This window comes from Capra hircus, chromosome 8 (assembly GCF_001704415.2).
Source record: "Capra hircus breed San Clemente chromosome 8, ASM170441v1, whole genome shotgun sequence".
NCBI lineage: Eukaryota > Metazoa > Chordata > Mammalia > Artiodactyla > Bovidae > Capra > Capra hircus.
In genome coordinates, this window is record NC_030815.1 from 63,105,020 (window position 1) to 63,119,264 (window position 14,245).

The 14,245-nt window shown below is 50.2% G+C and overlaps 1 protein-coding gene across 2 annotated transcripts in view; it reads right to left on the reverse strand.

Moving 5' to 3' along the window:
- Nucleotides 1–14,245, reverse strand: part of GABBR2 (gamma-aminobutyric acid type B receptor subunit 2) — a 372,146-nt gene that overhangs the window by 67,841 nt on the left and 290,060 nt on the right. For both annotated transcript variants that reach the window (XM_005683953.3, XM_018052222.1), the window contains exons 10-11: nucleotides 12,274–12,424; nucleotides 9,665–9,797 (exon numbers count right to left, since the gene is read on the reverse strand). In XM_005683953.3, coding sequence (XP_005684010.3) covers nucleotides 9,665–9,797; nucleotides 12,274–12,424 — 284 coding nt within the window. The remainder of the gene's footprint in view (nucleotides 1–9,664; nucleotides 9,798–12,273; nucleotides 12,425–14,245) is intronic.

Below are 14,245 nucleotides of genomic sequence, written 5' to 3' on the forward strand. Positions count from 1 at the left end.
GGTGGAGGAAGCTGTCTCAGCTGGATGGATGCTGGGTGGTGGGGGGCAGGCAGCGTGGTTAGCTGTTTGCCTGCTGTCCAGAAAGGTTAGAAAAAAGGGCCTTTTGTTTCATTCTGACCATCCACCCCAGATGATCAATAGTGAGAAGGCAGGCAGGGGAGACCCAGACTATCCAAAAGCAAGCCCCAGACCTCCATTTCCATGAGGTGCTATAGCCTGGAGCTGAAAGGCTAGGGTTCAGCCTGGGATCTCCAGGGCCTGCCTTGTCTTCCTGGGGAGAGTGCAGGTGCTGGAGAGATTCGCAGTGCTTCCAAACGCAGGGTGCCTCTGAAGAGCATGCTCCAGAAGACTCTGTCTTACCCGGGGTCCTTTAAGTAAGATCTGCACTGAAAATCTTTCCAGAGTTTAGAGTACAGCAAAGACTTTCTGGGCTTCCCCGGTGGCTTAGTGGTAAAGAATCCACCTGCAGGAGATATGGTTTCAATCCCTGGTTTGGGAAGATCCCCTGGAGAAGGAAACGGCAACCCATTCCAGTATTCTTGCCCGGGAAATCCCATGGATAGAGGAGCCTGGTGAGCTGCAGTGCACAAGGTCACAAAAGAGTCATATACTACTTAGTGACTAGACAACAACAGCAAAGACTTTCTAGAGGAACAATTCCAGGGCTCATGGCACAAACGAGGGTACTTTGGGACTCAAGTTAGGGCCAATGGGGTATCTTAGGAGCCCTGGTGCAAATCAGAGAAAGCCGCCCCTCTCTCTGAGAAGAAGAGTTTCCAACAGGAACCCCTTGAGACCCTTTGTGAAAGATCCCCACCTCCATAAGACCTACCAGCTGAAGAACTCGATCCAGAGAGCAGACTACAGTCTGAGCTCAGCGCCTGCCCACTCCTGGCACCAACAGCCTTATGCAGTGCACAAAACACACACCTGTACTTGGTGGCCTTGACTCGGGCTCCCTTCTCCCCTGCCCCCCGACAGCCCTGGCAGTGGCTGGAGGTGGGGGAGCTTCCTGGAAGCACAGCGTGGAGACGGGCAGTGGAGACAGGGGGGTGTGGGGTTGTGCTGGGGAGGGGGTTGATGTGTGGCTCCACACAGCTCTGTGGACTGAAGATGTGGTAAGTGGGTGCGGGGGCAAGAGCAGAAGTGAGGCAGGCAACAGACAGGCCCAGGCGGAGCAGCTGCAACTAGTTTAGGCTCCGGGCTGAGCAGCTGCACCTGGGCTCCTGCTGACACTTCAAGATAAGATACCAGCAGGAGCACTGGATCCCGATCAGGTGAAAGACAGCGGACACATCATCTTCATTCTCGTGGCCAAGGGGAGGGCCCAGCCTGACGCATGCGCAGAAGAGGCCCTCACTCTAGGGGCGGGCCAAAAGGAGGAGGAGGCGCCAGCTCCTAATGTATCCTGCCAACCTCCCAGAAACCTTTGTGCCGGAAGCCATCTTGGCTGAGAGATGCGCGTGCCCCCAGGTCAGGACCCTGAGTCAGACCAAATATGGGCACAAGCGTGATGACTGGCCAGAGGCAACAGGAAAACTGCCCCCCGCCCCATACAAGCAACCTAAGCCACCCCTATTGCACACAAAACACTCTTGAGTTCACCCATGTGCTCTTCCACACATACTGGGCTTCTAATAAACACTTTTATCTTTTCACAGTCTTGGTCTCTGCTGAATTCCTTCTTCAGAGAAGACAGACTGAGGTCCTTATTCCAGCCATTCCACCACTGGAATGAGAAGGGGAGGTGGATATGCCATCAGGACTGCAGCTGCAAGGGAACTTGTGAGCAGACAGGAGGCATCTTTCAGGACTTCCAGAAATAACCGCAGCTCATTCTGAGGGGGTCTCCTATTTTAAGTTTCCCCTGATTGGTCCCTCTGCATCTGGCCCTCACTCCCTCATGTAGGCCTGTCTGCATCAGGGCCTAAAACACACTGAATGGGAGTTATTTAACTACATCTTCCCATCTGCACTGTGGACTCCCTGTGGGCAGTCATCTGTGTGTCTAGCTCTGGGCCTGCAGAGCCTGGCACACAGTAGGTGCCAGGGAAATGCTATCACATATATGAATGAATTGTAAGACAAGGATCAGGGCTTGCAGTAACGCATGTGAGCGTGTGTGGGATGAAGGGACATCATCTGTACATTTGCTGGAGGGTTTGCAGAGCCCCTGGCGCTCTCCTCAGCCCCCTCCTCTGGAAGCTAGAGGTCTAGGGAACTTTTCACAACTAAAGGCCCCGGATGGCAGAGCACAGAGGAGACGGGAGGTGGGAAGGCTGCAGCCTGGCCAGAGTCCTAACTGGTTGAAACAGATTTTGTCAGCACCAGTCCCTGTAACCACAGCCCTAAGTTGCTCTAAACCAGCCAGGAAAGGCCACCATCAAACCTTGTGGGCTTCCTCTGGGCTAGCTTTCCAGCCACCTTCTGAAATCACAAAGCTCTTTATTGTGGCCAGTCACAAAATCATGGGATCACATGCTGAAATAGTCCCCAAACCACATTCTTACATCAGATTCTCTCTCAACTGTCTCAAAAAAAAAAAAAAAAAAAAAAAAAAAAAATTCTCCAAGCAAAAAATAATCACAGATATTTATGGTCTTTCACTTGAAAACATCGCTAATTCCTATCACTCTTCAGTTTACTGGGAGGTCAGTTTGGTGTTACCAGGTAGTCTTGAGTCAGTCATAAAATCCTAGTATCTCTGGGGGGCTTCCCAGGTGGCGCTAAGTGGTAAAGAAATTGCTTGCCAATGCAGGAGACGTGGGGTCAGGAAGATCCTCTGGAGGAGGGCATGGCAACCCAATCAAGTATTCTTGCCTGGAGAATCCCATGAACAGAGGAGCCTGGCAGGGCTATAGTCCATAGGGTCACAAAGAGCTGGACATGCCTGAAGTGACTTATCACAGCACGGCATAGCATCTCTAGGAGGGCTGGAAGAGGACATTGTGCTTCCAAATCCAGTACCTGTACCCCCCACTATTTCAACCCTTCCCAGCTGCTGCCCATGCAGAGCTCGTCCATACACCTGTGAGAGGATGGATGGCTGAGAGCATGCTCCAGGACCCGGAACCCAGCGCTCTGTCCTGTGATGGGATGGATGGCCCTGCTTCTGAGATTCCGAGGTGGAGGTCTGTGATCCCCTTTCCTCCTCCCACTGATCCTCACAGGACAAGGTTTCTGGTGCTTCCATTGCCTTGCATCACTGGTTTCCAACAGACAAACTCAATAATAAAGCATGGTTTCTAATCTTGACCTTGCTACTCTAACTGTGGTCTGTGGAGGCAGCAGCAGCACCCCAGAGCTTATTTGAGCTGCAGCGTCTCTGGCCACCCCAGACCTAACAGTCACCTGAATTCCCCAAGATCTGCAGGTGATTTATGTGCCCTTTGAGCAGCACTGTCTGTGCAGGCAGAAGTTAAGATGGTGGTTACTCTGAGGAGAAGGGTGCAGACAGTAGCTGGAATGGGGTAGGATGGGCTTCTGGGATGCTGGTAAGGGCCTGTTTGTTGATCTAGATTCACAGTTGAATCCAGTTTGCGAAAACTCACTGAGCTTTACACTTATGAAATGTGCATGTGTGTATTTACTTTAATAGAAGGTTAAACAATAAAGGAGTCGGGATTCTCAGCAAGTGGAGGTAGCTGGGATGTAAAGCGGAGCTGCACTGCTCTGTGCTGCCGTCAGAGTAGCACTGGGCTGAACTGGCTTATGCAATGACTGGGGACTCACGTCCAAGTAAATGCCCTTGGAGGCCTCACGTGCATCATTCTTCCCTCCCTGACAGCCTGCCTCAAGGCTTCTCTCTGCACTCAAGGTGGCAGAAGAACAGCAGCTGGGCTTTGACTTAGGCAGGCCCTGAGTCTGTCCCTGATCCAGATCAAGCAGAGCAAGGGCATAGAAAGATGGAGGTTTTGCCATGGACATGCCTACACCAAATCAATCAGCATCAGCCTCAGTTTTCCAGCCTCTTCTTCATCCCAAGTTTGCTCTGTTTTATTTGTAACTCTCTTAGAGGTGTCCAGAGGTAAACACAGTTGTCCAGACACAGTCTCATCACTCATTCATAACGATGGTGACTAGCGCTTGTTGAATCTTATGTGACAGGCACTAAGTGCTTTACATACACTGACTCATTTAACCCTCACAATCCTATGAGAATGCCCATTTTACAGAGGAGTCAACTAAAGCTCAGAGATGTTAAGTAGCTTCAAGTCACACAGCAGGGAGGTAGTATAGTTAGGATTTGAATGCAAGCAGTCTAATGGAAATTCTCTTATACACCAGGCACTATGATATTACTTTGCGGATGTATAAAAAAATAAATGAATAAATACACTAAAACAACTGAATTATACACCTTAATAGGGTGAATTTTACAGTATGTGAACTATTGTCAATCTCCGTATCTATGTGTTCCACACCTATGGATTCAAACAACAGGGAACAAACTGAAAACATTTTTTAAAAAAATTCTAGAAAGTTCCAAAAAGCAAAACTTGAATTTGCCACACCAGCAACTACTTACATAGCATTTACATTAGATTTACAACTATTTACATAGCATTTGCATTGTATTAGGTATTATAAGTAACCTAGAGATGATTTAAAGTACATGGGAGGACTGCATAGGTTATATTCAAATATTACACCATTTTACATAAGAGACTTGGACAACCTCACATTTTGGTATCCGTGGGGGTTCCTGGAACCAGTCCCCAGTGAATACTGAGGGATGACTGTATACCCCAAGTTTAAAAAATCTGAATGGACAAATATTTTGGTTGAGATACATATTGCTCACATCTCTAAGAATGTAGTTGACCTGTTTCTCCTGGTATGAACCAGCTAACAAAAAAATAAAAATATTTCTTTAAAAAAATGAATGAAATGTCCCAGACATCTCTGTAGTCCGACAGAGCTGGTTCCATATTTCAGCCCCACCACCTGGCCTGCATCAGAGCTTCGGCTTTCTCTCTTATGAGGCAGGGACAGTGGACCTTCCGTGGAGGTGGCTGTGGAGATTTGAAGGAGAGGCTGCACCTAGCGGCTGGCCCGAGGTGAATCACAGTGGAGAGTGCTTGTTTATGAGTGCACAAGCTTCCAGGGGGGCACATGGCACTGCCAGGTGCCTCCACGCCCAGGAATGCTCTGGGCGCCCCTGCAGCTGTGGAGAGCCGCACTTGATCGAGGCCCACCTGGGTCTTCTTGCCCTCGCCTGCAGAGTCCTTCCTTACCCCTCCACACTGTGCAGGGCTTTCTGCCCGGGATTCCACAAGGGAGGCAAGCACCTTGTTTCTTTCCCACCTGCCCTGCTCACTCTCTGGGCTGCCACGGGCTGGGATTGCTGAGCTGCGTGAGTGAGTGTGAGGGCTCTCCATCCCCCTGGCACCAGGGCTCTGGCCCACACCCAGCACTTTCCTCATAGGTAGCTCTGTGCCCACAGGGGCCACGTTGCTATGGCAACTCCACTACCCACACAGTGTCCAGGGAGACAGCACGGTGTAGCTGGAGCTGTTAGCAAGAGTTGCTGAAACTAGGCTGGGAAGATGCCAGGAAGGGTCAGAGGGAACGGGGGATGGAACTGAACATAACTGCTTCCCTAGCTCTGTGTGTACCTGTGTGTGTCTGTGTGTGCACTCACATGTGTGAACGCTCACACATGCACTCACCCCACTGCCCTTCTGAGCAGAGGCACAGCCCCTAGAGAGGCACAATCCTGTGACTGTCACAGGTTGCTTCCTGAGGTGGTGTTCACTGTTTATCTGTGTTTAGTTTCTATGTTGAAAACTAAAAGGGGAAACGTGGCACTCATACGGCAGCGGGACAGAGTGAAGGGACAGAGTGTGGCCTTCTATAGAGCCACATCTGAAGCTGCTTCCTGAGCCACCCTGCCTCTGCCCTCTACGATTCCCTGCAGAATGCAGAGTGGACACCAGGAGACTGTACCTGACGGGGAGGATGATGCCCCCTTCTTCCTACTTGCCTTATGCTCCAGGTGCCTTCTCTGAATCGTCTCATGAAGGCCACACCACAGTCCTGCATGAGGCTTCCCAGGGGGCACTAGTGGTAAAGAACCCGCCTGCCAATGCAGAAGACAGAAGAGGTGCGGGTTCGATCCCTGGGTTGGGAAGATCCCCTAGAGGAGGGCATAGCAACCCACTCCAGTATTCCTACCTGGAGAATCCCATGGACAGAGGAGCCTGGTGGGCTACAGTCCATAGGGTCATAAAGAGTTGGATACGATTGAAGCAACTTAGCATGCATAGCACACACAGTCCTGCAAGGGGGTTTACTGTGCTCATTTCACAGACGACAAAACTGAGGCTCAGAGGGGCTAAGTCACTTCCACAGTCTGGAGGCAGTATGTGTACGAGGTAGGAGTGAAGCTCAGGCTGTTGAAGACCTGTGCTCACTGCCCTAGGGGGCCCTGCTCCACCTCCGTCTCCCCACTTGGTAGGAGTTTACTGGGGGTGTCTTCTAGGTTCAGAAGGAACACAGTCCAAGGCATCACATGAAATAAAGAGCCAGCCCCCCTGGAACAGCAAGTGGAGGACCTTCCAAATCATACTCACTGAGACTGGCACTTAGGCTCTAAATTCAAGAGCTTTGGGCTCCCCTTCCTGAGCCATATTGAGGATTATTAAAGTGACCCTGGTCCTAACCACGTACACATTTGTGCTGACCCAATTCAATCCATAGTAGTTACGCCTTTCCCCCACAGTCATGAATGTGGGCTACCCTGTGCAGAGCCTCTGAAGCAGCCCTGACTGCAAATAAATGAATCCTTGGGGTGGGGAGAACCAGGCCCTAACATCTTCAGAGCCCTCGTGTTCCAGCTAATGCTTATTTGTACAGCACTTTATGCTTTATTCATACCGTCTTGCCAGGCTTCCCAGGACAGCCTTCCCCTTACACACAAATGAGCGTGACTCCCAGAACGGGATGTCAGGCTTCATTAAAAGAAAGCATCTGGGTGTGCAGGATGTCCTCAACCAGGCTCCCTAGTCTGCGTCACCCGGCATCTGAAATTTGGGGCATACTCCGGGGAGCACGTGTGCTCTGACAGCCTTTGGCTCGTGGGCAAGGTGAGGTGGCAGAAACTCCCCTCTGGGAGGGAGTGGCTCCCTGAGGGCTGGGACTCAGGTCTCAGCACCAAACATTGGGCCTCGGACCAGTGGCTGTGTTCCCAGGTGGCAGGTGCCAGTGATAAGGACCTGGGAGGGACCAAGTGGAGCTCTGCCCCCTGATTCTCAGCGAGGAGATAAAGGTGGGCCCCTCAGCTCTTGGGGAGTCACTGCGGGAAGTGTAAATGAGAAGACACCAAACTGACCCCGGGAACCATTTTCATTACTGCTGTTGTCACGGTCTCCTCAAACTTGGGGAGGGCGTCCCCAGGGACAGAGGGGAGCTAAATACTCTCCTCGTTTAGCTTTTTCAGGATGCGTTGGGAGCAGCCCCTTCCTCAGGCCTCACTACTGCCCAGGAAAAGCGACTACAGACACACACAGTGCCCATGAGCCCGCAGGGCTGCCCAGGGCACATAAGTCACGCAGATGCAGAAATGAAGGGGGACCTCATGCGCTTCATACCATCTCCAGTGAGCAAGACACAAACTGCAGTCACCATCCTTGTGTCAGGGGTCACACTTCTGAGGGAACAAACCACTAACCCACAGCCACAGACACTTCCAGCAGTCAGACGCCAGGCATATGGGGATCTTGTGACTCTTGACTTCACCTCCTTAACCTCCAGAAGGGCAGAGTGAAATGGAGGCAGAATAAAAACTCTGAGTGGGAGGCCTGAACCAGGTGAGCTCTGGAGCACGTGGGGTCTGACTACCCTCTGGGTCCATCCCAGAGAGAAAGGATGTCTGAGCAGCCCAGGGACCCCCAGGGTATTGGGGACTTGACTGTGAACTTCTCAAGTGGAACCTTTCAAAGTACATGTTCCAGGGACATCTCACTAGCTAGACAATTCATGCTGAAGTTACTGGTGATTAACAGAGTCAGTCCAGCGTCATCATCTGCAGGAATCAGGGGAGCACCATCATGGGCTCTGGGGCCCTCCCTCCAGTCCACGGGCTGTCCCAGAGTCTAGGGACCCACTGTGGTCCTGAAAGTCCAAGTGTGGCTGGTGACCTGCAGCACATTTAAGGGGTCCTCCAGTTGTTTATCCCTCAATGCCAACCTATATTTCATAATCATCCAGTAGTGGGCACCACTGAGACCACAGAACAGCAAATATAATCTATTAATGAAAGGGACTGCTTCCCCCAAAATGGACCTAGACTGCTCTCGACACCTTAAAGGAAAATAACCTTAATACAAGAGTTGCTTTTGGATTAATCTGGTCAACCCTGATCCTTTGACTGTCCCTTCCAGCTCTGGTCCTCCAGGCAGAGTATTAGATGAATTACTGCATTTAGGACAATAGAGAGATCCAAACGTCTAACCCAGTTTTGAAATATCACCATAAAGTCCAGAAATAAATCCCAGCTGGTCAGCCTCATCTTAAAAAGTAACCAAAGAGACTTTCAACTGAGAGTTCTACATAATTGCTAAAAAGATTAATTTAAAAACAAAACTAACAACAACAACGACTTGGCATCAACATTTTTAAACAGGTTAATTTTCAAAACAACATTGCTAACATACAGTAAATAAATTACACTGTTTTGGGCTTCCTTAAATTTATGCATTCTCAATGGGAGTGATAGGAGTTCCCAAGGGGGACAACTCTGGTTCTTGAATGTGAATAAATATTACTCTTTTATGTAGAAACTATATGGGCTTCCCTGGTGGCACAGAGGTTAAAGCGTCTGATTGGAATGTGGGAGGCCTGGGTTCGATCCCTGGGTCGGGAAGATTCCCCTCGAGAAGGCAATGGCAACCCACTCCAGTACTCTTGCCTGGAGAATCCCATGGAGGGAGGAGCCTGGTAGGCGACAGTTCACGGGGTCGCAGAGATTCGGACACGACTGAGCGACTTCACTTTTGCTTTTCATAGGGTTGCAAAGAGTAGGGCACGACGAATGCATGAATATATACATGTACAGCACATGGACAGACATACAGCATATCTTTGGAATTCAAATTTCAAAACTGGATAATTAGAAAAAGAAAGTCTAAAGAGGCTTCTTAGAGGGACAGTTAGCAAAAAAAAAAAAAGAGGGAGGTGTTGAGAAACAGTGCCATTAAAAAGAGGATAAGGATCATGATCCTTTCCGTACAACTTGAAGTCATCCATGCAGATATGTCCCCTTACATTCTGTGATGGCTGTTGAGGTGGATGGGCAGAAGTATTCCTTCTTATATGGCCCTGAACCTGACTCCAGGCACAATGCTTTTCTGGGCGAGTGGGTATTTTTCTCCCTTGCTTTTCAAGATTACCCAGTCAATCTCAGTGGGCTGTCTTCTAGCAATGGCCTGTTAAATCCACAATCTTAATTTTACAAGCAATACTTAATTTTATAAGCAATATTCTGTTCTGGTCCGAAAGCTACACCATGTTTGCCCTGTTGAACTGCTTGAATGGCTGAACAAGTTGCCTGCCAGCTGTTCATGCATTTTCACAGTTCTGGGTTGTATCTGTGCTTCTGGTGACCGTGGCCACCAAAGAAAAGCTCATATCACAAACCACTGGAACGTGCAGAATGACTTACGGTGCAAAGGGTTTCGAAAGTCTTTTCAGAGACAAAGGACCCATCAAGGCCAAAGAGAAAGATGGATGCATAGGAAAGCATTCCTCCCAGGATGATAAGGTTGTTCATATACGGACTCGACATCTTTATCAGCCTGATGAGAGAAAGAGATACTACAGTTAACAGAACTGCTAAAGTAGCTATTCCTTCAGCAAATATTTCCCGAAAGTGTATCTTGTCACCAAGGCTAGAGGGCGAGAGAGAAACGGAAGCCCTGGTTTCCTCCACCGCCCCCTCCCCAAGGCGCTGCCACCTCCAAGGGGCTTGTCTCCCCCTCACTATAGGACCCAATGCTGTCTATTTCTAGATGTCGATTTTCCTGTCTTCTCAGTCAAGTTCACCTATCACTTCTCTGGGGATAGCTTGTAGCACTGGCTTCTTCAACCATGAATTTTTAGTTTACACAAAGACATTAAGTCAACATTTTGTGGGGGGGGGGGCGCGGGGAGGGGGTGCTGGGTCTGGGAAGATAGCCAAATCTAGAGAATTCCAATCTAAGTTCAGCAACCTGTCACAATGCTGGGCTATACCACACTCTCCCATGCTGAGTGGACCAGATCTAGGAGGCATATAGGTGAGAATTCAGGGCTGCTCAGAACTGTGTTCATCAGGTGGTAAGCCAGCATCCATTGGGGCTGCCTGAAGCTCACACTGTCCAGAGCACAAACAGGGCCACATACACGCGCCTCTCAGCACCACGTGTCGGAGGTGGACGATGGAATCCCCACCCTCACTCTCCCCCTGTCTTCAGCAGGCTGTGATAAACCATCAGACGGCTGCCATTTACCCTCAGAAGTGCCTGGCTCCCCCAGCACACTCTGTTCAGAATGTCCTGGGCTTTCAGGTGCCCCCGCGGTCCGGGTGCTCTTTTGCAGACTGTAACTGTAATCAGTTGTTCCCTGAGCATTTCTTTTGCATTCTGCAGTTCTGTTTATCCTTCCACACTTTAATGCAGTGTCAAAGTACCAATAGTCGAGAGATAAAAGACCGGCTATAAATTATGGACCCCTCATGGGCTTTTGAATTAGGAGCTCTGAGTCCAGCGAGCGCCTGTGTAACCCCTCAAGGTGCACCCCCAGCAATCCAATTAGTGCACTGAGTTTCCTCACCTATAAAAGCACAGATGTCCTTGACTAGGGCACACGCAAAGCTGAGAGGGGGCTGGATCCCTGAAGGTCCTTTTGCACACCAGGAACCCCTAAGGCTCCTTCATTTTTATTACCATAGGAAGCGGGGGAGGGGAGAGGTCAGGAGTCCAGGCAGGCTTCCTGGGTGAGGCGGACCTTAAGGATGAGTAGCATTAAAGCAAAAGGAGCCGAGAGTGGCAGAGGATGAGATGGTTGGATGGCATTACCTACTCAATGGACATGAGCTTGAGCAAACTCTGGGAGATGGTGAGGGACAGGGAAGCCTAGCGTGCTGCACTCCATGGGGTCACAAAGACATTAAGGAAGAGAGAAGAGAGAGGGATTCTGAAACTACAGGGATATTTATTTCCTATCTCTTTGCAGACTCTTTAATCTGCAAGGCCAGTCAAAAAATTTATACAGAAGCCAGCCTACTGGAAAGAGTAAATCCCCTGCCCCAGGAGGCCAAGAAGGGGCAGTTAAGGAATTAAAGCAGCATAGTCATATCACAGGGACCACTTGCTGCTATGATGAGAACTCTTGCAACTTGTAGGAAGGAAATCTAACACTGAGAGCTGACTATGTGCTCAGACCTTGCGCCAAGTGCTAACAGGCATGGTCATCATTTAAGGTTTGTACAGAGTAGATGAGAGATGCTTCAATTTTTTTTTCTTTTGAGGCAATGTATGTGATAAATAAGACAACAGAGAATAAAACTCGTTCTTCAGGAAATAGGTTTGACCTAAGCAGCTGCCTCTAAAATAAAAAACAAAACAAACCCCCAAACAACAACAAAAAATCCAGAGCCTCCAAATCCGGCTTCTGCAAGCAGGGAGAGAGAAGAACTTCTCTTGAGACTCCTTGCATTGTCCTACAGCCCGGGAGGCTATGCTGTGTGGCTTCTGGGCCCTATGACGACGGCAGAGCCGCACCGCTGGGGGTAGGCACGGGGTTGTGTCCCTGATGGCCCACACGCTGAGCCCCTGCTCAGCACTCCTACAACAGGGTGGGGAGCAGGGTGCAGGGAGTTGCTGTGGAAACCAGAGAAGCTGGCCATGCCCCTCGGCTGACCAGAATAACTCAGAAAGTGAGCTGCTCTCCTCCGGAGAGGGAAGGGCAAGTGTGCGGGAAACCCAGGGGATAGGCTCTGCCACACGCAGCAGCGCAGTCTCGGGTGGTGCTCCAGCCTCCAGCACTGAGCTGGCATTGTCTTGTGGAACTGGGATCATTATTCCAGGGTCAGCTGAGAGGATGAAGGAGGTCACTTCCTGCCCGTGATGTGCTGTACGGATGTGCCCTGACTGAGCTCAGTGGTCCCCCTCTGGCAGTGCTTCCTAGAGGCCCTGGGGAGTGGGGCAAAGACGTGTGGGGGATTCTACACTTTGTCTATGAGGCTTGTCAATCCAGAAAGCACTATCCAAGAGAAGGGCATGAGTGACTTACTTCTGATTCCGATTCTTGATGTTGAAGAAGAGAAACGCACTGGCCATGATCATTCCCAGGATGGTAAGGGCGGAGAGGATGCTGTAGAGAGGCAGGGAGATCTTACGAAGCTGCTCCAGGATGATGGTCTTATCTTTTGGTGGTTCAGACCCTGGAAGATCGAGGAAAAGGCATGAGATGAGTCCAGTGCCCAGATCAGACCCCGAGAGCGTCCCTGCCTGGCTGTCCTTGACATTGGCCCCCTGCGCACACAGTCTGCGCAGCATGTGTTCCTGGGTGAGCGGACTCCAGTGGCTGGCCAGTATGCCCAGGAGGGAGCCTAAGTCAGGACTTATTTCTTTCTCAAAACAGAATCAATAAGGGATTTGTGATGCATTTAATAGCCATTAGCCATTAGAAGACTAGAATTTGATTTGGTCTACCACCATGTTGAAACACCATCACAATTTATTCCCCAAAAGGTACTAGTGGTTTGGAAGGGGCAGGGCTGGGTGCTGGAAGTGGGTACCACTGGGTGCCCCTGAGGGTGAGGAACTCGGCTTGAGCTCTCAGGGATTCTGTTCCAACACATGACCGAGGTGTCAAGGGCCAGATACCTTGCTTGTCAACTCCATGAGACATGCAGTCGCTCTGGCTGTGGATTTTTCTGCCTCAAGGTCATTATGTCATAAAAGCTCTTCCTGGTTTTCCACTCTCATAAGACTCACTAACTGCGGGAGGCAGAAGCTACTGGCAGTCCTTCCCCTCCCTGCTGTGCCAGGACTGGACAGAAACGGTAGGGTTCATTGTGCCACGGGGCTGTAGCGATGGCCCTGCTTATGTTTCAGGGACACCAGGCACCTGGGGGGAGCCGCGAGGGCCTCAGAGTAAACTCATCTTTATGGACGGTGGCAAAATTGTCCTGTTCTACCAGGAACAGACTGCAGGGACACCCCCTCCTCACCTTCCCACCTCTCGTTTCTTACAAATCCCCCCTTTCTCAGTTGCTATTTCAGGTCAGGTTTCTGCTATGGGACTGTGAAACTTTGGAGTGTGTCACCCAGCGGGGATGTGTGGAATCAGCCAGATGCTCAAAAGCGGTCAAACCTGGGAGAACCGCTAGGGTTCCTGGTGACCCCACCATGGCTGTGCCAGCCTCAGTTATACCTCCACTCCCAGGAGATAAGCAGAGGATGGGCAGATGGGGTTGCAGGGACTGAGAACTCCCCTGAACACCTGTGTTTAAAAACTCTGCTAGCAAGTTCAAATGTGTTTGGAAACATTCAGTGGATAAAAAGAGTATGAACCATCTAAACAGTATAGGGGAGCTATCAGGTTCAAAAACAGCTAAGAATCCTCTGGCTTGATTAATGTAAAGCATTAAGTACATCTATGCAAGGTAATACACGAGCGACTTTGAGGGCCAAAAGTCAAGGCAAAAGCAAACTCAAGGTAACAGAAGTAACACCATCTCATCTCTAGACGCAAAAGCTCAACCCCTGGAAAATTTTCCTGCTACTTCCCATCCTCCTCTCCTCTACCCCCTCTCCCCCACATAGCGTGGGCTGCATTATCCAAGAGCCTTCTGGGTAGAGAAGATTATTCCCATTTTATGGGGTGAGGGAATAGTTTTCCAGGTGCCAAGTGGTTTTTACAGATAGTGAGTGGCAAAGTTGGCCAGATTAGAACCCAGATCTGCCTCGCCAGAAGCCTGTGCTCTAAGCACTCTGCAAACTGCCTGTAGTGGTGGGGTACAGGTGGTGTGAGAGCACCAGATACAGGGAGGCCTGAGTGGGAGGCAGGCAGCAGAGTGCAGTCTTGCCCAATGGGCTCAGGAAAGGCTACAGAAAGGAGATGGTGTGGGAGCCGAGTCTTGGGAGGAAGGTAAGTAGCTGGTTGTTTGCGAGGAAGACATGGACGAAGGGGCATTCTGGGCAACGGGCCCAGTACAGGCGAGGCACATTTGCAGAACTGTAAGTGGTCTTGTTGCGGA